This window comes from Mesoplodon bidens, assembly GCF_964165515.1.
Source record: "Mesoplodon bidens genome assembly, chromosome: 14".
NCBI classification, from domain to species: Eukaryota; Metazoa; Chordata; class Mammalia; order Artiodactyla; family Ziphiidae; genus Mesoplodon; species Mesoplodon bidens.
In genome coordinates this window covers 74,294,441-74,319,776 of record NC_138170.1, presented here as the reverse complement: position 1 = coordinate 74,319,776, position 25,336 = coordinate 74,294,441, and the positions used below count along the sequence as shown (strand labels likewise).

The following is a 25,336-nucleotide window of genomic DNA, read 5'->3' as shown; positions in this document are numbered from 1 at the left end:
TGCTTTTTTTAGTCCCACTATTCCTGTGTGCTTCCAAGGCCATTTTATATATCCTATGATGTTCCTGCTTCCTTGGCCAATTGCACCTAGCCAAACGCACACATCAGGTCTCCCTGAGAAATCCTTCCCAAACTTAAGCCCGATCCCATTCAGATAATATGTTTGTTTTCAAATGAATGTGTATCTTTTTCAGCACCAACTACATCCCTAAGATACGTTTGTTGGCACTGGATCACGGGCTCCCTATACTGGACTCAAGAAAAAAATCAATTATCTAAGCCAGGGGATTCCAGTCAACTGGTTAAGCTTAAGACATGATTAGTTCAAGCTACTGATGGTCACACTCTTGAAAATTTGTCTCTCTTTAAGTACCTTTCCCTAGTTCTTGCACATGAGCTCTCATTTATTCCTCCTATAACACCATTTCTTTGTGATATATTAATATAACTGATTTGTGCTCAAATAAGTTTGGAAAATAATACTTGCTCTATGTCAGTTGCTTTCAAAAATGTTGAGCAATAACAATATGTTTCATATAATATTTACTGCCTTTGATGTGTTCATTTTTCATTTCTTCCCTTTACAGTTTATATTTTAGATTTTTTACTGTTTCTGGGTTTGCATCTGTAGGTTATATTTTCTTTTCAAGTGCATATATTAATGTACCCTCATCATTATTTTATCTGAATTTATGTAATTTTGTTTTATTCCCTCTCCCACAACATTCTTGATTAAAGCCTTTCTGTTTAACCTGAGCTTAAATTTTTAATTTTAAGAGCATGAGATTAAATTATAGGAAGAGTCACAATATTGTGTCCTTTGACAAGAAACTGTTTCATTCAAAATAATTGTAATTCAGCTTAATTTAAGAAAATATGTTAATAGACAAAGTTGATATAAGAGTTACCAAAAAAAAGCATGACAATAATATATAAAGATATTGACATTTTTATTATACTAAACACAACATAAACCAAGAAAAGAATAAGTAGTATACAATTTAAAGAACTATTTTTTTCTAAAAGTTATAAGCATAAAAGCTGAAAAAAAATTTATCAAATATGTAAGTGAAAAAAAAGAGTTAGGCTTATCATTAACATTTTAAAAGACATTAGGTTTTGTTACTTATTATACCAGTATTTATAAATATATAATTTTATTGACTGGATCCTAGAGTAAAACAGTAAAGTAAATTTAGCGTTTTTTGTCCTTGGTAAAAAGTTTAACACTTAATTCACAACTAGTTGTGTGTTTCTTTCTAACATCAGAATGAATTAAAAATGACATATAACAGTTCACTTAATCTGTATTAACTATATTTAGGTATGTGTATTACAATCTCCTGATCACAGCTTCAACAATACTCTGGCAAAAATGAGAAAAAAACAAAAAGTGATAAAGATATAGTTCTAAATTGTATTCATCTCAATTTAATTATATGAACTTTTTATGTGTAAATATCCTGTACAATTTACACTCTAAAGTAACAAGACTGGTTTACACTATAAATACTATCAAGAAAACAGATCAAAAGTTTGCATTTGAAGCCTGGTTATCTTACTAATATAAACATTTAAAAATTAAATGGTTCAATTAGTAAAGAAAGAAAGAAATTATGAAACTTTTCATTCTGTTTCCTACCATTTCACAGTCATAGCTTAGAGACACTAAACTTTGCTCTTAATAAGGGACATTTATTTCCTTAGAAAAATGATACAGATTCTCCAGAAGATCCTCATACTACTTATCCAGTAACATTAAAGCATTGGTAATGGCAGATTACTAGCAGGTACACTGGAGTATGCCAAAGTATTAAATATACCAAATGCTTCATATTTCCAGGTAAAAAATTTGAGGAATTTAACGATGTATTTGTCCGTATTCATTTGCTTGCAACTTCTCCAAAATGTCATCAAGTGGCTAAGTTGTTAAGGCTAACACCATATATTTTTAGACATTAGAAAATGCAAACACACTTTCAAACACTTCAATACAAGATAAAATGTATATATATTTTTAAGTTTTATTTTGAACAAAAAGTGAAATTGTTTTCTCACCAAAAATCTAATCTATCTAAAACTTAGATATTCTGTTCTTTAGCGAACATGATATAAAGCAGTGGTCTTCAAACATTTTTCGTTCATATGTCCCCTAAAATAATTTTGACAAATAAGTGATATCTTGTGCATATTTAGATTACATGAAAATTTTCATCATAAGTTTTAGTTGCAAATATGCAATTTCTGCTATATGATAAATATTGATGCTTTAAAACAAAATTTAAATCAGTCTTTTAAATGTATCCCATGTAATATTAATACCATACTGAATTGTTACTACTGTTGTTCTTCTAAAATAAAATATTTCCTTGAATTTGTATTTCTACTTCCTCCACAATTTTATTCTACTTTGAATCTTGGAAATCTGTTCTTTATCACTCTATTATACTTCTCTGATGTAAACTTTATACAAACAACAAGCACATACACATTTATATTGAAATTACCTTTGAATTAATTTTCTTTGACCATGAGGTGCTAAATTTTTTTAATCGTCTCAGTTGAGTTACCATTACAACTATTATGGGGACACAATTGATCCAAACAACGAATAAGTCAAAAGTTTTGACATAAAATCATTAAAAATAAAAGGTAAATTTTAATTAGAAAGGTATCTCCTAATGGGATGAATTGGGGGAGATGTGTTTATGAAGGCTTAATTTAAAAAACTGTTGAACTGGCCCTTTATTTGGCTCTCTGGAGATTTTACCTTTCCAAGAAATTCACCTTAGTAAAGTTCAGGGTAAGTAAGAGGTATGCCTTTCTTGTATAAACTTAGGAGAATGGTGACACTGAAGAGAGAGATGGGAAAAGAGAATGCCAACTGACCCCAAGTTGCATTGTAGGCAGATCGATTTAAGGAAGTGAAGGATTTGGAAATTGATTCCTTTAAAATTTTCTGTGTCCCCACATACCCTTGGAAAGTCTCTGCATACCCCTAGGGTATCCCTGTCACAGTCTGAATACCATGCCTCTAAGATCCCTAGGCAGGGTGTTGTTAATTTGAACTATGCTAAGAAAAAGTACTTTTCCTGAATTACTCCTTTGGCTAAAAAGCTGATTTTGAAAGTTTCTGAGGTAGTACCATGTTACATTTTGAAACCTGCTTTTTGACCACTTGGCTAGACAAAACACACAGCTATGTGTCGTCTGAACCATCACACTCCATTAATCAGCTGACTCGTTTTGTACACGTACAGATTCTGAATAAGAAAGTCATATTAAGGGATCAGAATAATAGCACTGTCAAATAGAGCTCGATTAGGAGCTTATACTTCTATGGAAAAGCACTAGAAAAATAAATAATTACACAGCTCTTACATGTAAATAAGAATGGGTGTAACGGTCTTAAAACATTTTAAAAGAACTCTAAATTTAAAAAATTAAAGCTGTATAGTACTATGGCTCATCTTAAAACTTAATGAATAAGGCACTTATCCTGTGGAATGTCCTAAAATGTCAGCTCAATTGTAGTACCTAGGCTGGCTTCAAGCAGAAGCAGAAAACCTTCCAGAAAGGATATGCTTGGTGTTCAGTCTCTGCAGATATGAGCTGACCTTATCCTGGAATGCCAGTGTGGCTTCACATGCACAAGCATCTTCTGTGGAGATGAGTCTTCGTGCTTCTGCAATGGCTGAAGACAATGACAATACACAAAATGTTATAGCTAATTAGAAATCATAGCAAATCAGGAAATCTGATTCAATACTTCCATTTTTAATTCTTACCTAAATGCATTTTCTAGGAGATAAAAGAATATAAGAGCACATGGAAAGAGGAGAAAGTACTGTGGACTTCGTCACCAAGGAAACTGAGTTAGAGATGTTGAGGAAACGTTTACAGTTGTCAAAGCTGGGTGATGGTTATATGAGAGTTCATTCTATTGTTCTCTATGCTTTTGTAATTGTCTGAAATTTTCCATGATATAAAGTAAATATTTAAGTTGATGCAGGGAGAAGCCAAGAATGCAGAGAGAAGACAATCCCTTGCGATACTGTGTACTCATTACGAAATGAAAATGTCCACTGTGGAGAACAGTGTGAGGTTCATTTAAAAACCAAAAATAGTGTCCATCATCAGATGAATGGGTAAAGAAGATGTGGCACATATATACAATGGAATATTACTCAGCCATAAAAAGAAATGAAATTGAGCTATTTGTAATGAGGTGGATGGACCTAGAGTCTGTCATACAGAGTGAAGTAAGTCAGAAAGAGAAAGACAAATACTGTATGCTGACACATATATATGGAATTTAAGAAAAAAAATGTCATGAAGAACATAGGGGTAAGACAGGAATAAAGACACAGACCTACTAGAGAATGGACTTGAGGATATGGGGAGGGGGAAGGGTAAGCTGTGACAAAGTGAAAGAGCGGCATGGACATATATACACTACCAAACGTAAGGTAGCTAGCTAGTGGGAAGCAGCCGCATAGCACAGGGATATCAGCTCGGTGCTTTGTGACCGCCTGGAGGGGTGGGATAGGGAGGGTGGGAGGGAGACGCAAAAGGGAGGGGATATGGGAACATATGTATATGTATAACTGATTAAATTTGTTATAAAGCAAAAAAAATAAAATTAAAAAATTAAAAAATAAATAAATAAATAAATCTTCTGACTAAAAAAAAAAAAAACCAAAAACCAAAAATAGACCTTCCATATGATCCTACAGTCCCACTCCTGGGCAGATATCTGGAGAAAACCCTGATTTGAAAAGATACATGCACCCCAATGTGCATAGCAGCACTATTCACAATAGCCAAGACATAGAAACAACCTAAATGTCCATCGACAGATGAATGGATAAAGAAGATGTGGTACATATATACAATGGAATACTATTCAGCCATAAAAAGAATGAAATAATGCCATTTGCAGCAACATGGATGGACCTAGAGATTGTCATACTAAGTAAAATAAGTCAGACAGAGAAAGACAAATATCATATATCACTTACATGTAGAATCTAAAAAAGTGATACAAATGAATTTATTTGAAATAGACTCACAGACATAGACAACAGACTTATGGTTACCAAACGGGATTGGGGGAAGGCGGAAGATACATTAGGCGTTTGGGATTAAGACATATCCCTACTATATATAAAATAGTTAAACAACAAGGACCTACTGTCTAGTACAGGGAACTATACTCAGTATCTTGTAATAACCTATAATGTAAGAGAATCTGAAAAGTTATATATATATATATATATATATATATATATATATATGTATATATGTATATATATATATGTATATATTACTGAATCACTTTGCTGTATACTTGACACTAACACAACATTGTAAATTAACTATACTTCTATTTTAAAAAATGAAAATGAGGAAAACAGTCCTCTATTTGGGTGGCCAAAACATTTCAAGGTTTAAAACTAGATAATTCCTGATGTCCTATACAGACTATTATTCTACTGAATGGTTTGAACTGAGACTTCTAGTTCTTACCCATAAATACTTTGGAACTAAAAATTCAGGTTTGTATTGACATTTAAGCAAAGAACCTGGGAGAATGATAATTCTAACTCCAATTGCTTTCTGTAATTCAGTGAGGCAGCTATTCCTACTCAATATCATAGCCCCTAAAGTTGCCTAACAGAAACAAGAGTAACTTCCAGGTCCGAAGACTGATGAATAATCTTCCAACTGAGTAGTAGTCCTGCTTGGGGACAAAGAGTAGTCCTTTGCTCTTGCATTTTCTCCACATTCTATCCGTAAAATGTTATAGAAAAACGCAAACGAACTTTTTGGTCAACCCAATACAAAGATAAGATACAGGGCTAGAGGACCATAAATTCCCTTGATTAATCTATCTAGCTGTCTAAATCCTATTGAAACTTTTAGGGACAGCCAGCTCAAATCCCCATCTCAATCAGTAAATTAATTAGTAATCCAAAAAGTATCTACTGATTATCAAGCACATGCCCATCATCCCTGTACAGAATATAAAATTGGTGCCTATGATACTTTTCCAGTATATCTTGCCTGATGGCCTATAAGCTCCGTGAGGGTAGAGGCTCAGTGTAGTATTCTCATTAAAACACCCCATAGAAAACTGGAAAACTGGGATGTTGCACAATTGAAAGTTGAGAGATGGATCCATTCACACTGGCAGTAAAAAGAATAAAATATTTAGGAATAAATTTAACAAAAGTAGTGCAAGACTTGTACAGTGCAAACCACAAAACATTAATCTGTCTCGAGTTCCTTCCTTGGGACCTAACAGAGTACTAGATATAGAAGAGAAGTTCCATGAATACTTGCTGAACAAATAAATAAGTGAACGGCTAAACAAATGAGGTCAGAGCCTAAGCCATTATAAACCATTCTGGAACCCTCAACTCCCAGGGGAAGAAAAAATGCCCAAGACTGATTTTTCTGAAGATTAAACACTTAAGATAGGAAGACGGCACCAGAAATACTCAAATTCTAAAAGCAAGCTGCTCCTTGTAAGTCCTCACCCTCCCCAAGAAACTGATCCACACTTCACTTCAAATGAAGAAGTATCTGCTGAGTAACTGTCAGGTGTTATGGTAGATGCTAAGAGTACAGACAAAGTCTCCTACCCGTGGTGGTTGGGGTCTACAGGAGCATTAAACCACCAGTCCAAAACTTGCATTTTCTTCCCCAAATCTGCTTCACTCTCAGTCCCCTCCGTAAAGATCCCCCATCCTTCCAGCTGCTCAAGTGGAATAGGAAAGCCATCCTACTCCTCCCCCATCCCATCCCCACATCCAGTTTATCACCAAGCGCTCCCTGTTCATCCTAGCTTCAAAACATGTCTGGAATCAGTTTACTTCTATCACATTGTCACCATCCTAGGCCAACTGCAGTAGCCCCCGAACTGGTCTTCTTCTGCTCTTCATCCTCTTCAGTCCGCTGTTCACACAGCAGCTAGAGTGACTTTTAAAAATATAAACAGCATCGTGCTGCTCCACTGCTAAAAACCCTCCATGACTTCCCATTTCTCATAGGATTTTCCATGCCCCAGAGGAGCAGCATGATTTGACCCCGCCTAACTCTCCAAACTGCCTTACCCCACACTTATCCCTGGCTGGTCATGCTTCCGTCACACGGGTGGCCTTTCACTTCCTCTCCCCACTAAAGCCACCACTCAGGGCCCGGCGTTGCTCTCCCTCCTTCCGCCAGCACTCCAACCTCAACCTACCTGCCGCTGGTCCTCAGCATTCAAATATCACTTCCTCAGAGAGCCCCTCCCAACCAGAAATATGTTCCCCAACGCCCATTCTGTTCGCTTCCACCAGTGCTCTTATTTCATTTATAAATGTGTTATGTACTTGTCTTTTCCCCCTAGACTGTTACCAAAGACCATACCTGTTTTGTTCATGATTGTATACCTAGTGCCTAGAACATAGCAGGCGCTATATTTATTGATTGGATGAAGGAATGATTGAAGGAACACACAAGTAACCACAACACAAGGCATCCAGTGCGGAAAAAGAGGACACAGTTCAATGGAAGAATAAGGGGAATTCTGGTAGAATTCTGGTAAAAACTGAACTAGTCCTGGAAATTAAACAAACAGACATTATTTTGTAACATTTGATTCACAAAAAGTAATTTATAGGACATTGATGTAAGTTATGCATAATAAAGACAAATGCCTCATAATGCACAAAAACGAATGCATGATAAACCCACTGCACAACTTAAGAATTAAAACATAACGAATGCTGTTGCAGAGACGTCATTTAAGAAGTGGAAATATAAATACAATCTAGGAGAAGAGATTTGCAACACATGAAAACAACAACGAATTTATATCCAGACATGTGAAGAGCTGTTATGATAAGAAAAATATAAATAACCCAATAGAAAAATAAAGGCATAAATAGATAAGATCTTATTTTCCAGATAAGAGACTGAAGTGACAAATAAATATAAGATGAGAAGCTTAGCCTCTTTAGTAACCAGGAAATGGGGAAAAGAAAGACTACAGGGAGATACTTCTTTACATCTACCAGACTGACAAAAGTTTAATCCAACAAAACCGAACGTTGGCAAGGATGTGGTTCTTGGATTTTGACAAGCAGAAGAGGCAGGGGGAGCAGATCACAGTAAAGGATGGAGCCAGGTGAGTACAGGGCATGCTCCAGGAATATCAAACAGTCCGTGTGGCTGGTTCACAGGTCTTGGAGAGAAGGAGTGAATCTGGGGCCAAATGTAGTGGCAAGATGAAAAAGACTGGTTACCAGCGGTAGGGAGAGTGGAATGGGGTGTTTTTGTTTAATGGGTACAGAGCTTTAGTTTGGGATGATAAAAGTTCTGGAGATGGACAGTGGGATAGTTGCACAACAATGGGAATGTACTTAACACCACTGGACTACACTTAAAATGGTTAACATGCTAAATTTTATGTCATGTATATTTTACTGTAATTAAAAAAAACCCTGGACTTAGGGAGAGACTTTAATTAGGAAAAAAAAAAAGTGGAATCAGACCATGGAGGGAAGGATACCTGGTGGAAAGGTAGAATTATTTCATTCTGAAGACCGTTGGGAACCACTGGAGAATTCTGACCAAGGAGCAAGACTCTGAAGCGTGCTTCAGACTTGGAGACAGGAAAGCTCACTCCTAAGACTGTCCTAGCACATGAATTAGGCTTAAAGGGACAGTCTTTACCTGAACATGTCTTCTTGTCTTCATTCAAGGTGTAGCCAGTATAACAATCGCAGTGGTAAGACGCGGCCCCGTCATTCACACAGATGTGCTGGCACCCATGAGAGCCCAGTGCACACTGGTTACGAACTGACCAGGAATGGGGCATGAAAGAGAATATTCACAAATTACAACTGGGAACTAAACACAGACTTCCGGGAGAAAGAAGCTTTGGTTCGGTGCCAACAAGTGCAGCAAATGAATCCTACGGTCGTCAGCAGCGCGTCCCCCATGTTTCAGAAGGAGAGAGCCTCTTTTCCCGTTCCCTATCCCACACCTCTTGCCTTGTTATCTCTTGCAGCTATCTCGGTGCCTTCTCTTTTTTGCTATCCGCAGTCCTGGGGCTGCACTGAGTCTTGATTCTATTCCAGAACTTATCTCCAGCCTTTCCTGATGACCATGAATGCCTCCAGCCTTTCCAGCTATACACAGATCATCTTCACCATCACCAAAAATAAATTATTAGGGACCTACCTGCACATGGAGTTACATTTGATGCTGCACAAAAACTATGTTGACCAAGGGCCTGCCCCTGATGCTTAAAGTGGGACAGAAAGCACTGGCCTGCACACACACACACACACACACAAACACAAACACACACATACACACAGATAGAGGAAAAATAATAACAATGATGATGATGATGATGATGGTGATGGTGTGTACGACTGGATAGGGAAGTATTTGTGTCTGTCACAAGTAAATACATTACAAGGAACAAGGGCTTCCTGGGATACATAGGTTCTTTCTCGGCCATTGCAGAAGCCAAACTACTTTATTTGTTCTCCTCTAACTCTCCTCGTTAGTGTCATTTTATGCTCACAAACCTTCCATGGCTCACTATTGCCTATAAAACTGCTGTTCATGAAGCATAAGGCCCTAGGTAATCTATCCATAGTGTCTTTCCAACTTTCACACCGATATTCCCCTTCACTACTACAATTCAGATGTTTCCAGCAAAATGCCTACTAGCAGAACATTTTGTTTTCCCCTCAGCCCAGCTTAGCAGAGACTCTAGCGATAACAAGTGGATGTGCCTCCAGCCCCTGGCCCGTGATCTGGGGCTCCACATTTAATTTACAGGCCTTGCCGCTGCCCAGCAAGGGGAAGGCAGGCCATTAGAGGGGATCTGACCCATGTCGTGTACCCCAGTTTTAGAATGGCATCCATTATTGCTGTAAAATATATAAATACCAACTTCCCACCATCTCGTCTTTTTCTTCTATCTCTTTTTGCTGTCCTGTGCTTTGCACCATGAGACGTGTAGCTTAGTGTTTGAGAGCATATGTAACCACCAGAGCAAGTGCCTGGGTTCAAATCCTGGCTCTGCTACTCACTAGGCAAGTGACCATAGGCAAGTGACTTTGTCTGTGCCTCAGTTTCCTTGTAAAGTTGCTGTGAGTAAAGTTGCTGTGAGCAGTAAATGTGTGACTGTGCCTAAAATGCCTAGAACCGTGCATGGTACCCAGTAGGCACTGAAGAATGTTGGCAAACCGTTATCTGGAAGTGTTGCCTGGAGTGGTCTGCCTTAACTGAAAATCTCCTTTGATTTCTTTTTTTACTAAAATGGTCCATTTTATGCCGTAATATCTGTTAGTTTACACGTAAATGTGTTTCTGTTTCCTTTTCCCAGGTCTTCAGATTAAAGGTCCTGCTTAAAGTACCAAGAGGGATACTTGTAACGGCTTGAGAAGTGCAGCCTTGAGTCCTTTCCATCCAACTGACTTAGTCCCACCCCCTGAACAAACCAATGCAAGCCACTCCCCTTGCCCTTGCCCTCTCCACTCCTCCCTCTAAGCCTTATCCGCCCTCCTGCCGAGGCCCACCTCCAGTCCCAGCCCTGTGTCCATCCCAGACCTCCTGCCTCCCAGCCCCTCCCTTAGTTACTGTTGGTCCCTCTCCCTGGCTAAGAGTCCCTGCTTTCTTAAGGTGCTGGTTCTCTTTGCACCCAGCCTGTACGTAGCTCAGAGGCAGAAGCTGACGCTTCCTTACATCCCCACAGCGCTTAGCAGAGTCCTGGGAACAAAATAGGTGCTCAGTACTCTTTTATTGAGCTCATTTTTTTAAAAAAAGGGGAATTAGTGATATGCCACTTCCTTTCATCTCTCTTGAAAAGGTCACACATTACATCTCAAGGAAGAGGAAAGCATACATAAAATCTAAAAAAATATGGAATATGCCAAAACTAAACACCACCTTGAGAGCTAGGAATTTCTCTTAGGAGTGTTTTTACATTACAAATGCCACTCTGTTCTGCCAGTGAGTTTAAATCAAATTAATGAGGATTAGCAGTTCTGGCACGGGCTTCCTCGCCAAGTTGTAAGTCTCAGATTCACCCAAGACTGATCATCTAGAAACTGTCAGGGAAGGACTTGCTTCAAACTTACTGGAAGATCTGTGTGGGTCTAAGTCAGTCATTTACAAAGTCATTTACAAAGCCTCCTTTACTAAAACGATCTGGCTTTAAGATTAAGGCTACAGAAAAGTTCCAGGCCAAGTTTTAATTGGAAAAAGATCCGTTCAGCCTATCGCACCAAATAGTTACTGTCCAGCTGACTTCCTCTAAAGTTTCCTATTTGCTTTACAGAGTTATAAAATCTTCCTGGATCAGGACCGTACATTCAATTAGCTTTTCTTATATCCCCCACTCCCTACCCGTTACCCAGTAATTTTCTGAAGTGAGCTATGTTTGCAAAACCTAGTGAGCTCACTGCCTCCTGAGCAATGTTTACCTTGGTCTGAAAAGCATGGTAGAATGTCTGAAGCCCAATTCCTTACATTACCTTTAAGAATCTCTCTCTTGGTGAAACGCAAGTTGGTTTCACTGCAGTAGAAAGAGCCCCGGAGGAAAGAATTTACTGAGTCGACCTTACCTGAACACGTTTTTTTATCTTCATTCAGAGTGTAGCCCTCGTAGCATTCACAGTGATGAGACCCAGCTCTGTCATTCACACAAATGTGCTGACAGCCGTGTGTGCCCAAAGCACACTGATCTTGAGCTGCCCAACAAAAGTCCAGAAGAAAAGATATTAAACGTGGGAAAGTCTTTTATCAGCCATATGTAGAAATCTTCTTATTTGCAGCTAGCAATGCAGAAGAGGAAAACTTATTAGAAACCACTCAAAGCCATCAGTAATATCTGTTCTCACTAGGAATTAGCTGAGTAAAACAAACTCCTACACACACAATACTTATGCTTCTATTTTTCCCCACCCCTTTTCAGAATCATCTGTACTGAGCTTTTATAATCGAAGTATCTCATGAATACTTTCTAAAGCGTTCCCTTTAGATTTGTTGTATTTATGCTGAATCAGAGGGATTCTAACAGCTCTGGGACGAATTATACTAGAATCAGAAAGACATAGAATTAGAGTTTGAAGAAACTGTAGCTCGACCCTCTCCTGTAATAAATGAGGAAACTGAGTCCAAAGGAGACCAAATGCCTCAGAGCAGCATCAGAACTCAAGACCCAAATTGCTACTCAATGTATTTTTCTCTGTACTGACATGATATTTTTAAACTATTTTTTTTAATCTTTGAGCTTTTTGTTTTGAAATCACTTCAGGCTTATGAAAAAGTTTCAAAAATAGTGAAAAACATCCAGTACTTCACCCCGTTTCCCCAAATGTTAATATCCTATATAAGCATAGTGTAATTACCAAACCCAGGAGACTAATACTGATACAATGCCGTTAACCTACAGGCCTTACTCAAATTTTGCCAATGGTTCCACCACTAATGTCCTTTTTCTGGTCCAGGATCCAATCCAGGATCACACACTGCATTAAGTTGTCACATCTCCTTAGTTTCCGCCAATCTGGGACATTTCTTTAGTCTGTCTTTGCCTTTCATGACTGTGACACTTTTGAAAATTACTGAAAAATTAGTTTGTAGAATGCCGCTCAATTTGGGTTTGTCTGAGGTGTCCTCATGATTCTGAATGTTTAGCAAGAATACCACAGAAGTGCCCTCAGAACATCATGTCAGGAGATGCATGACGTCACTGTGTGTTATTGCTGGCAATGTTAACTCTGATGTCTTGGTTGAAGTGGTGTCTGCCAGGTTTCTCCACTATGGAATGACTGCTTTTCTTTCTGTAAGTAGTAAGTACCTTGTGGGCTGTTATTTGATTTTCACATACTAAATTGTCTTTAGATTCTGGAAAGGACTCTTAGGGCTGGGTACAGAGAAGGAAATAAACAACACACTCACACATGTGGGTCATGAGACATTTATAACTTTTCTAATAAGAAGGAGGAAAAGCCCAAGATGGCAAGAGAGGAAAAGAGACCGAGCTCCCCGTCGATGGGACCCCCACCAAACACTGACTGGGGAGATAGGTAAACAGGGAGGCAACAGTAAAGCCTCTGCCCCCACTTACCCGAACATGTTTTCCTGTCTTCATTTAAGGTATAACCTTCATAGCACTCACAATGATAAGAGCCTTTTCTGTCGTTCACACAGATGTGTTCACAGCCGTGAGTGTTAAGAGCACACTTATCAATAACTATCAAAAGATGATCAGGACAAATGTCAACACGTGGAAAACATGGTAAATAAATAACTACGAACCACACACCACACACACACACACACACACACACAGTGCTAATGAAATGGGACAGCTTGGCATGAGAGGAAGCCTGCTGGACTGGGTGGGAACCCACTTCCTGATCTTGGTTCTTTCACTAACAGACCCCATGACATGGGTAGGTAAGTCTTCTCCCTTCTTGTGGAGGTCTCAGTTTCATTTTCCATAAAATGAGCAGGTTGAATTAAATAAGCTCTAAGTTTTCTTCCTCTCAAAAACTTTCTTCTAGGTTTTAACACATTGGACCTAATTCCCACTCTTCATTGATTGTACGTGAGTATTCACAGAGCAGATGAGTGAGAACCTCCCTAGATTTTCTTCCACTTCTAGATTCCATGAGTCTTCTATGGTCACAGAGAGGTAAGAGGAGCTTGTATTTGATTAAATAAAACCCAGGAAACAAAATCCAAAACCTCAAAAGGACGAAGATTTTTGGCCCCCTTCCTCACTAGCCCTTTTCCCTACTAACCTTTCTCTCTAAACCTGGTAATAAGTACTGTAATAGGCTGTTTTAGGTATTACCTCACTTTTCTCCTCATGTTCCTTTTCAAGGAAAGTCGTTGATAACAGTAAATCCACCACAGGGCAGTTAGGAGAAAAGCATAAGGCCAATCCAAAGCCTGGGGTGAGTCCCCAAATAAGCTTCCATCAGCCACCACCCCTTAAGCAGCCTCACCTGAACACGTCTTCTTATCGGCATTCAAGGAATATCCTTGGCTGCACTCACAGTGGTGCTTGCCTTCCCCGTCACTGACACACACATGCTGGCACTGGTGTGTGCCCAGAGCGCATGGGTCCAGAGCTGTGCAAAGGAAATTTACAACAGTCAGCATCGACTGGTAAGAAGCATTTCAGATACTTCCTCCTGTGTCAAAACAACATCACTCTCCAGGTTCCTCTCTGATTCTATCTTTAGTTCACTCTAAAAATTGGCTACTTGTTTCCTGTCCCTGGCTTATTATAAATACCATTCTTAGTAATGTTTAAATTAGTAACTAATTTAAAATCCTAGATCTTGTGGTTGACTTTCTCAAAAAAGAAAGGGAATTTTGAATTTGGAGCTGAAGCCTAACACTTTACATGAATCAGGCAATTCGATGTTTTATTCAATGTATCCACCTAGCCAGAAAAAAAGACTTTTGCTTCCCAAAAGAAAGAAGGGAACAGTAATGTACTTCCTCAAGTTTTTTGTTTTTTTTTGTTTTTTTTTTTGCGGTATGTGGGCCTCTCACTGTTGTGGCCTCTCCCGCTGCGGAGTACAGGCTCCGGACGCGCAGGCTCAGCGGCCATGGCTCACGGGCCCAGCCGCTCCACGGCATGTGGGATCTTCCCAGACCGGGGCACGAACCCATGTTCCCTGCATCGGCAGGCGGACTCTCAACCACTGCGCCGCCAGGGAAGCCCCTTCCTGAAGTTCTATGAGCTAGTGGTCCCACTGCCACCAGAACCCAGTTTCCAAGGGTTCTATAGTTTGTGTCTAAACAGAATTCACACCCAGGCTTTCCTCTAGGCCTGGAGCCCACTCACTCTTGGGCAGCAATACATGTTTGAAATTGTAAATGATGGAGGGCAACGTAGGTAACTGCCTTCCGAATATGCAGCATGGGTTCCTGAGCCCAAATGTATACGCATGCGACTCTCATATCTGCCAGGAGAATAAACTCACATGCTATATACAAACCAGTAAAAAGAAAAGGAAGAATACAACAAATTAGATTACATTAGCTAAACGGCATCCTCATCTTTTTGCTCCTGGAGCCATTTTTAACCTCAGATTTTTTTCCCCCAGTGACATGTTTTGATAAAGGAATCAATGAATTCAGTCATTTCTGAGAAACCAAGGAGGCCTGTTGCAGGAGGCTGACACCCCTGTGGCAGGTCACCCAGCCTCCACTGTTTTGGCAACAGGACAGGTTAATATTTTCCCAAGAAGGGCCTTCTCATGGAACAATCTTTCCAGCTCGTTGACTACAACAGCTGCCCCTCAGTCTTTTTTCCATAGAGAGGATATTTTCCCCCCAGAACAAGCAGATCTTTCGTACCAGCATGAAACGATGGCCACTCACCACTTGTTACTTTATGTCCTTCAAGCCCAACCCCAGGTGCTATCTTTGAGACCCAGCCTTGCCATAGACCAGCATCTTTATGGAAAAGTTCTCACCCACAAACACAGGGGGGTTTTCTGGGAGAAAGAAAGCTATTTTCTTTTGGGAAACCAGTGAATGCTGAGTCAATGCCACCAAAGCCAAGGACAGCTTGTGAAGACCCAGTGTCCTAGGGCAGGCAAGATAAGGGGTCCCTGGCCAGGTCTGGTTGAGATGAGGCCAGACTTTGCTCCAGACCAAGACTTCATCTCTCATTTCCTGACAAACTGTTGATTCCTGAGTTTCACATGCATTTATATATAAAGTCTCCTTGAAATTTACAATTGTAATTATTGGTTCACTTGTTTGTCTCATCCCCAGCCACAGATTGTTGCTTGATGGTAGGGAGGGACTACTTTATCTTTGTATCATCAGTGATCAATAAACATATGTTGAAAAAACAAATGTGAAATAGATTATATAGCAAAAGGTATCTACATTTTAAAATTCACCTGAACTAGAAATTTGTCCACACCTGCTTAGATAATTCCACAGAGGGATTTGAAAGATTATCTCCAAATGATAAAAAATAAAGCATGACTGTAGAAACAAAGAAACAAAGGAAGATATAAATTTTTAAAAGAAAAACAAAAATAAATTTAAAAGTAAAAATTAAAAAGTTTGAGTCCCACAGATTCATAATTCTGGTCAGTGACTACAGATAAACCCGAGTCTTGAATGGATTCATATTCATGGGTTTGGCTGATTCATGCTAAAAATTCTAATTAAATCAGCATGTTCGGATTTCAACTCCATCCTAAAGGAAGAAAGGAGAAGAACAGTAACAGAATAATTAAAAAATTAAAAATTAAAATAAAAAAACAAAAAATACCCTGTTTCTTGCTATCTCGCAAGTGAGCTGAAACCCTAACCTTCCTGGTCCCTAATCCTCTCCCTCCACAAGGAATAATCAGACACCGAGCTGAATCTGAACACTGGAGTATTTACTACGTGTACACACTGACTGAGAGTTACACTGGAATATAAGCCAGCTGATCTTTCCACAGACAGACACAGCCCCCGTCTTCTGCCCAAAAACAAGCAGAGTTCTGTTAAATCTAGAGATGGGAAAACTAACGAAAATATCGTGGGCAGAGGGGAGAAGAGAGGTGTCTGGAGGTGTTTTTTTTTTTTCGGTACGCCAGCTTCTCACTGTTGTGGCCTCTCCCGTTGCGGAGCACAGGCTCCAGACGCGCAGGCTCAGCGGCCATGGCTCACGGGCCCAGCCGCTCTGCGGCATGTGGGATCTTCCCGGACCAGGGCACGAACCCGTGTCCCCTGAATCGGCAGGCGGACTCTCAACCACTGCGCCACCAGGGAAGCCCTGGAGATTTTTTATTTGTATTTTTTTCTGACCCCATCAGGGAATAGCAGGGTCATGTACCCTGGATATTTCCAGAACTTCACATTTCTAATGCAAACACGAAGATTTTTATGAGCAAACCAAGTTATATATAAGGCAGCTCTATATTTCTAAACCAACGAAGTATGTTTAAGTCGGTAAAAAAAAAAAAAATACACACATACGAAAAAGCATTGCTTATATTTAAGTTTTCCATAAATTTCCACCAAAAAAAAAAAAAGAATAAATCTCTTTTTTTTTTGGATACACAATGTCTGACTATATAACATCTTTTCTAGTTGGAAGCAAAGACTTACCACAAAAGGTTTCCTGGAATCTAGAGGAAAGTTTCTCAATGACCCCATAGGTCTCCACATAGAAAACGTGCTCGTCCAGGGGCTCACTGGCCATCATCCTCAGGGACTCCATGTCTGCCCGGTCCACACCCACGGCGTACAGCTCAATACCAGATGCCTGGGCCCGAGCCGCCACCTCATTCACCTGATCCTGGGGCCGCCCATCTGTCACGATGATGGCCACCTTAGGGATGTTGGAATTGGGTCCCCGAGCTCCTGCCTCCACTGTGAAGGCTTCGTCCATCGCTGTCTGGATGGCCAGGCCCGACATGGTGCCTGTGGACAAGGGTGTGATCCGTGCCACAGCCTGTTTCAGGGACTGCTTATCTGAGTGGGTCTGGAGATGGAACTCGATCTTCACGGTGCTGGCGTAGTTCACCACTGCCACCCGCGTGTCTGCTGGCCCGATGTCCAGAGTGTCAATTACCCGCGAGACAAAGGTTTTTACTTTGGTGAACTCTGGAGGCCGTACACTACGAGAACTATCAATGATAAACACCAAGTCCAAGGGCATGGTCTTGCAAACACCTGCAAAGAAGGGTGTGGGAAACAGACATGACTAAGTGATGAGCAGACCACAGTCAGAAATGGGGCAGTTCTGGGACTTCCTTGACAGTCCAGTGGTTAGGATTCCACGCTTCCACTGCAGGGGGCAAGGGTTGATCCCTGGTCTGGGAACTAAGATCCCGCATGCCCGTGCTGCCAGGCCAAAACAAACAAACAAACAAAACCAAGAAAGAAATGGGGGCAGTTCTCCCACCCAGGGAGCTCTGGCCAGCATCCCTTGATCCCAAATACCCCACTGTCTGCTGTCTTCCCCAAGACCACCCTCCCTTTGGATGTTGAAAGCACTGAGGCCTTCAGGATTCCCTAGTGAGAATTCACATAGAGGTGTGACATTTCCCCAAATATCTCCACTACAGGCTGGCTGAGTCCTGAAGTTTCACTGGGAACCGTATCCTTCTGCTTAAAGTTTTGTTCAAAGGTTCCTCTAGACTCCCAGGAATGAATGGATTCCAGACCTCTCTTGGGCATCTTGGCCATCAGAGGCAATGGGACAGTGACCCTGAATCGTGTGAAAGGTGAACTCAGGGCACCCTCACTACACCCTCCCCTGCCTGCCCAAGCCTCAGAGCCCCTCGGCCAATGGCAGAGTGTGAGGTAAGGCACACTGTGCTCCCATGCTGGCCTCCTTTTTTATTTTTTTGCGGTACGCGGGCCTCTCACAGTTGTGGCCTCTCCCATTGCGGAGCACAGGCTCCGGACGCGCAGGCTCAGCGGCCATGGCTCACGGGCCCAGCCGCTCCGAGGCATGTGGGATCTTCCCGGACTGGGGCACGAACCCGTGTCCCCTGCATTGGCAGGCGGACTCTCAACCACTGCACCACCAGGGAAGCCCTGACCTCCTTCTTTTACTCCACTTCCAAGGCGGTGAAAGCTGCTCCAGAGTAGCCCTAAATTCTCCCTCCATCTGGTCATTCACTCATGTTTAGTGAACTTTGAGGTCCAACTAGCCCTGAGTCACAGTTTGAAAGTGGAAGAAGGATAACAACTTAATCTGGTCCATGTTGACTTCCATCTTTGTCAGCATGTCTTCTTTCAAGAAGCAGAGATTTTGACTTAGTATCTGTCCTCCTGCCCCCACCAAAGTGTGTTAGTCACCTCTCTTGCATTTTTTCATTCACCAAATATATATTTTTTGAGAGCCTACCATGTATTAAGCCACGGGGCTACAAAAGCAAATAAGCCAGATTCCCTGCCCTCAAGAAACTTGTATTGTTCCCACACAAAAGTACCTGGCACATTGCAGCAACACAATACATTTTTGTTTTCAGCACATCCTTCTTATCCTTTTTTCCTCTAATCTCATTCTGTACTCCTCCCTCTCCCAGCCACCCAAATCAAATCCAAAAGTCAGGACTAGCTAAGAAAGAAGCCATTCCTCTTCTTTCAACACACACACACACACACACACACACACACACACACACACACACACCCCAAGCCCTGAATGGAAATGAGATCCTTGGGCATGAAGTGTCATTCAAGGTCCTTTTCTTTCCTAATAGGGGGCTGGAAATTGATGCAACTCTAAGAAGGCAGTTTACTCAGTGTATAGGGGGAAAAGGTGTAGATATTTATTCATTCAAAATAAATTCCTAGGCTAAGCAGTTGATGACAGAAAAAGCCCAGTCTGGAACAGGAATTATGCCTCTGTATAGTTTTCTTTTAAAAACTGAAAAGTATCCTCTTGGTGTTAGCCTGATTCCTAGAGGTATTAACTAAAACAATAAATAATATCCTACTTTCAATAACACTTTAGAGATCACAGGATTCCAACACAACAACCCTGTGAAGTTAGAGATGCAGAGGTTGTTTTTATACCCATTTTACAGGCGAGAAACCTGAGTCTTAGGAAGCTGTAAGAGCTAGAAAGTGGTAGAAAATAGCGGTAGATTGCACTCCAGGTTTCCCGACTCCCAGCCCAAAGGGACTTTTCATTTCATGGTTGCCTCTCTCTGAAGGAACATTTTCTACTACCAAAATTAACATTACCTCATGTACCTAGTAAACAGCCTGCTTTGTGACTTTGAGCCACCAGCCTGAAATATGCTGTGTGTCACGTATTTAGTTAGGTCAAAAGGAATTAATTCTTTAAAAAAAAAACCTCCAGAATTTCATTTCATCCCTAATTACCATGCACCGAGAGCAAAGAAGAAGAAAATCCTTCCAGGAGTTGGATCTGGATGTTTTTGCATAATTTGAGTAAAGGGAAAACTACATGTGATACGAACCCATATCTGACAATGCTGTCAGTAACACCCAAGTGGTGTCCTTACTAACATCGAGGCTATGTTCTTGTAAGTAAACATGCAGGATTCCTTCCTTCTTCACTTGATTTTTCACATGGAATCATCTATGGGAGGTCACGGGGTGTGGTGGGTAGGATAACGCCCCCCAAAGATGTCCATATCCTAATCCCCAGAACCTATAATTATGTTAATTTACATGGTAAAGGAGACTTTGCATGTGTGATTAAGTTAAAGACTTGAGATTGAGGATGTTGTCCTGGATTATTCTGGTGGGTCCAATGTAATTACAACAGCCCCCAGAATGGAAGAGAGAGGCAGGAGAGGAGATCTCAGAGAGGACATGTGAGGACTCATCCTGCCTTTGGCGGCTTTGAAAATGGAGGGAAAAGGCCATGAGCCAAGGAATGAGGGCAGCCTCTACAAGCTGAAAAAGGCAAAGAAACGGATTCTCCTCTAAGGTCTTTCCAAAAGGAACGTGTCCCTGCTGCCACCTTAATTTTAGTCCAGTGAGACTAGTGTCAGACTTCTGAGCCACAGAACTCTTAGATAATAAATGTGTGTTGTTTTAAGCCACTAAGTTCATGGTAATTTATTACAGCAGGAATAGAAAATACAGGGGGCTTGACTCAGATGGCAGGACATTCTGTGAGCATCTACTTACTTCCTGATTCAGACCCCCTCATCATTAATTGTTTTTGAATCTCACTCCGCTTTACTAGATAACAGCACTTTGATTCTCAGAAACCAAGAAAGTGAGAATCTGAATTCCCTAAACTGTTTCCTTACTCACAATAATTGTCAATTTCTGATAGCTCTGCTAGAAATAAAAGCCCATAGCAAAGCTTAGCAGTTTCTGGGTGCAAAAAGAAGTGAATTTGAAAAAGGTGGAATGTTGTGTTTATTAAAGAATTATCATTCAATATTGGTTTGGGTTTCAGGTAATAAAGGACCAGTACTGCTTAGGAGGAACATTGACCACCCCACGCAGAATCCCTCCTCTCCCTCCCAGATGCTTCCCCAAGGGAGGTGGATCAGGACCAGAGGTAAAATTAACTTCTGGGGACTTCCCTGGTGGCGCAGTGGTTGAAAGTCCGCCTGCCGATGCAGGGGACACGGGTTCGTGCCCCGGTCCGGGAAGATCCCGCATGCCGCGGAGCGGCTGGGCCCGTGAGCCATGGCCTCTGAGCCTGCGCGTCCGGAGCCTGTGCTCCGCAACGGGAGAGGCCACAACGGTGAGAGGCCCGCGTACCGCGAAAAAAAAAAAAAAATTAACTTCTGGGAGAAAGGCTTCTCCCCTATCCCCATTCCTGGCCTGGAGCAACCAACTGGTTAGTAACTGAAGTTAACCGTTGTGAACCCTGGCACTCCCTGTCTCCGTGACAATGCTCTCGCCATATCAAATCCAGCCCACTGGAGCTGATGCAGGAACGAATCCTTTGTGCTCTTCCTCAGCATTATCCAGAAAGGTGCAGGAGGGGTAGACAACACAAATCAACCTGGGCCATGAAGCATCACTGGCCAGATGAGACTGGACGTCCAGAAAATGGTTTGATGCAGCCTCTCTTTAACGCAGGACTTTAACAAGTCTGATGCTGGACTGTTTGGTAATGAAGATAAAATCTTATGTAAACCATACTGAGAGCTTGGTAGCTTGAAGCAGCGGAAAGATCCATGCTTGGGATATCTGAGCCCTGAGTTTTATTCTGGGCTCTGACACTGATTTGCTGGGTCCCCTCCCCTTGACAAGCCTCGGTTTCCCTATATGTGCTGTCAGGGGCTGTGTCAGATGATCTTCCAGCTCTGCTGCTCTAGGAGCTTTGCTCAACCAGAGAACTAAAAGCAGAGTCTCAGGAAAGGTTTACTGAGCTGAACCAGAGGTGGGTCTAGGACAGAGAGCTGAGAGGTGCCTGGTGTTCCCATCCTCCCTGCCCAAATCTCAGGGGGCAGTTGCTGGAGTTTGACCTTCAGGAGACCCAAAGTCTAGCCCTGACCATGAGTGACCTTGGGCATCTCTCCCTTCCCTTCTCTGGACCTCAGTATCCCCACAAGATTCATCGGGGAGGGGATCTTTCTCCTGCACCAGAGTCTGGCTCGGGCTGGGATGGAGGGAATACCTGGTGGATGACGGAGGCTCTTCCTCCTCATTCAACGCCTGATGCCCCTGCCCACCCAACCATCCCGCCCGGCCCCGGCCCCGGGATCTCCCTTCTTCCTGGAGGGTGTCCCTCCCTGGGGCCCTCTCAGGTCCCTCTCGGCCTGGGGACCCTAACCCGTCCCCGCCCAGGCCGTGTACCTGCGCCGCGGGTCCCGCCGTGCTGGCCGGCCCCAGAATAGGGCGTGCCGGTGGGGGCGGCCGGAGCGGGACGTCGTCCGGGGCTGCCCCCTGGGCCGCGGGTCCCCAGCCTCAGGAAGCCGGGGCGGTCCAGGGGGCTGGGGACGGCGGGGGGTGGCAGCAGCAGCAGCTGCCAGAGCAGCAGGAGCAGTCCCGGCAGATAGCGCAGCATTGTGGGCTTGGCGCTGCTGCCCGTGTCCGTCGGGGGGTCGTCGCTCCCTCGGTGGCTGGGTCAGTCGTGGGCCCGTGCGCCGCTCCCGGGCGGCCAATTTAAAGGTCCCGCGGCTGTGGGCCCCGCCCCGCAGCCTTGGGTCCCGCCCCTCGGCCGTAGGCCCCGCGCAGCGAACCCGTCCCGGGCAGCGCGCCGCCTGCTCAGTGCATTCCCGCGGCTGGCGGGGAATGTCTGGGGCCCCTCGGCCAGAGGCGCGGTGCCCGACTCCGGCCCGCCGCCGCCGCCCCGCCCGCCCCTGCCCTGCGCCGGCGCGGTCTCGTCTGGGTGGTCTCGGCCCGGTGCCTCCCGGCCGGGCTCTGCCTCCCTCGAAACTTCTGCCTCGCTGTACACCCGGAGCCTGGTCGACCCCACTCGTCTGGCCAGGGCCCCAGGCTCCCGGTTCAGGAGGCCCGAGCTCTGCCGTCCAGCTCCGTCCAGGTTGGCCTGCCTCAAGGTTTCACCTCCATCCTCACACTATGTTCCTTTCCCCTACCAAGTAACCCAGGTTTTTCTGTGGGCTCTCTGTAAAAAAAATAACAAAGGCTCACAGATTCTACCAGCATGAATAGACATGCTTTCATCGCAGCTTCAAAAATCCATAAACATTTGAACTTATATTACCGGGACTAGAAAGTCAAACATACATTCCCCAGGGAGCCCCCTGTGAGCTGGAAGGACAGCCTGTACCACAGGCTTCGAAGGCTCTCCCTCTCCCACTTCCTCCCCAGAAGAGTGATGGTGGCAGTGCAGGACTGGAGGCTGCCCAGGGGACCCTCCAGGAACTCACAGTCTACTGGCAGAGAAAGAAGCATAAATGATGTACCTGTCTAAGAGAACACACTGAATTCAAGGAGAGACTGGCTCTGCCTGAGGAAACCAGTAAGGCTTCTAAAAGCAGGTCACCTCTGAGCTGGATCATCAGACATGACAATGAACATGAGTTCCAGCAGATCCTGTCTGGTCTTCCTGCTTTCAGACTACTGCCTTTTAAAAGCTACACTCCACACAGTAACCTTAAAATCACTTCTCTTCTTAAACCTTGCAACTTCACTTCCAGTAAAATCCGAGCTCCTTTTCATGGCCACCTCGTCTACTGAACTGACCACATCTGGAACTACTCTGCTCTCCATGCGTCAACCACGCTAGCCTTCCGCCTGTCCTGGAGGACACCAAGCTTGTTCCCACCTTGTGGCCTTGGCACCTGGTTGTCCCACTTCACATCTGCCCTCTTCTCCCCCCACCCTAACACACCCATCTCCCTCTCATCACCTCAGAGCAGTGGTTCTCAAACAATTTCTCATCTCATCAGACCTCACAGAATCTACACACTCCATCAGTATCCATGGGAGCAGCTTATTAGGACATTGAGAGTCATAAGGAGGGAAAACGGCTCTCAGGTCCCAGTGAGAATTCACCAATTTCAAGGAATCTTAGAAGAAGCTAGAATGTTATCATAATGGGAAAGGGACACTAAGAAGATTGAAAGAAGTTATGCCAAGGTGAGAAGGGCTTGCCAAACCCAATGTCTGCCGGCTCTATGGACATAATGTCATTTTTCAGTCATTATACTCTTTGGATGATTCTCAAAGCCTTTGAATACTCTTACTAAACTTGAGGATTCCAACTTTATGAGTCAGCACCTCCCCAAGTAGAATCCAGCAACTTGCTTCCCAGCATCTCTTGCAGCTATATATGCAAGGGACCCAGACTTCATTGACCAGATGAGCTCGGCCGTTCTGTTTCAGCAGCTAGTGGTGAAAAGAAGCAAGCACTTTGTAGACTTCATTCTGACAAGGGTGGGGAGACAGCTAGCTTTCAAAGCAGCCATGGAGAGGGTAGAGCTGGATTCAGTGCCTGGGGAAAGCAGGGTGAGCTCTGTTGTCTGTGCCCAGCAGCAGTAGCTGTAGATGTCCCCTAGAACTGACCTGCAATATCATCTGGGAGTGTTTCATGACTGTGTGATTGTGATTCTATTAAGTCTTTGACAATAAGCAGAAAATGTGGGAATTAAGTTTAAACTTCATGTTCTAATGTCTGTGCAGTTTTTAATGCCAGCTTCCTTGCTACATGAGAGTTGGTTGAAGGCCGTGTTGGCTGCTCTGGAAAAGAAGAGGACTACTTTTGAAACTTAGGTAGCACATTTGTATCATTGCCAATAAGTTCTGAAGAGGCCTTTTAATGACCTACTGCTATTAATTAACATTTAGAACTCAAGATGTATTTCTATTCAAAACAATTGAATTAATATTTGAAAAGAGCAACTCACAGCAATTTTGCTTCCTTTAATAAAAGATGGGCATTGATTTTTATTGTTTCATTTTATAGGTGTAAGCATGAGTATTAAGTTTCATTACTTAATAAAAAAAATGTCAACCAATTCATTAGCCATCAATGTAATGTCTTCCTCCTCAGAGCAGTCTTTCCCGAGGCCATACCTTAATTAGTTTTTTCAAGCTTATTTTTACCACTATCTACTATAACAACTACATTTTATATCATGAATCAGGAGCTACATAAATATACGATAGGGATATATACAACAGAAATAGTAATTTCCTGAAACAAGTTACCCTTACCACATGTGACATTCTCTAATGTCTTCTGTTTTATTCATGTCCATTCAGTTCTATTTCATTTTTTTTTAAATCTGGTCATCAACATCTAAACAGAGTTCATGATTCACTAATGTTTCCCAGTCAGCAGTTTGAAAACAGTTTTAAATAGATTCTTTCCTAGTGTCTCTTCCTTTCCAATCTATTACAGTACCCTGTGTGTTTCTTTTATA

General features: G+C 42.5%; 1 protein-coding gene across 1 annotated transcript; it reads right to left on the bottom strand.

Moving 5' to 3' along the window:
- Window positions 1-1,175: 1,175 nt before the first annotated feature.
- Window positions 1,176-22,512, bottom strand: MATN3 (matrilin 3; the record flags this gene model as incomplete). Its single annotated transcript, XM_081255092.1, has 8 exons — window positions 1,176-1,920; window positions 3,587-3,693; window positions 8,724-8,849; window positions 11,636-11,761; window positions 13,144-13,269; window positions 14,030-14,155; window positions 17,157-17,723; window positions 22,302-22,512. 8 exons carry the CDS (start codon window positions 22,510-22,512, stop codon window positions 1,861-1,863), a joined length of 1,449 nt encoding a protein of 482 aa, XP_081111218.1. The 3' UTR covers window positions 1,176-1,860.
- Between the last annotated feature and the right edge of the window lie 2,824 nt (window positions 22,513-25,336).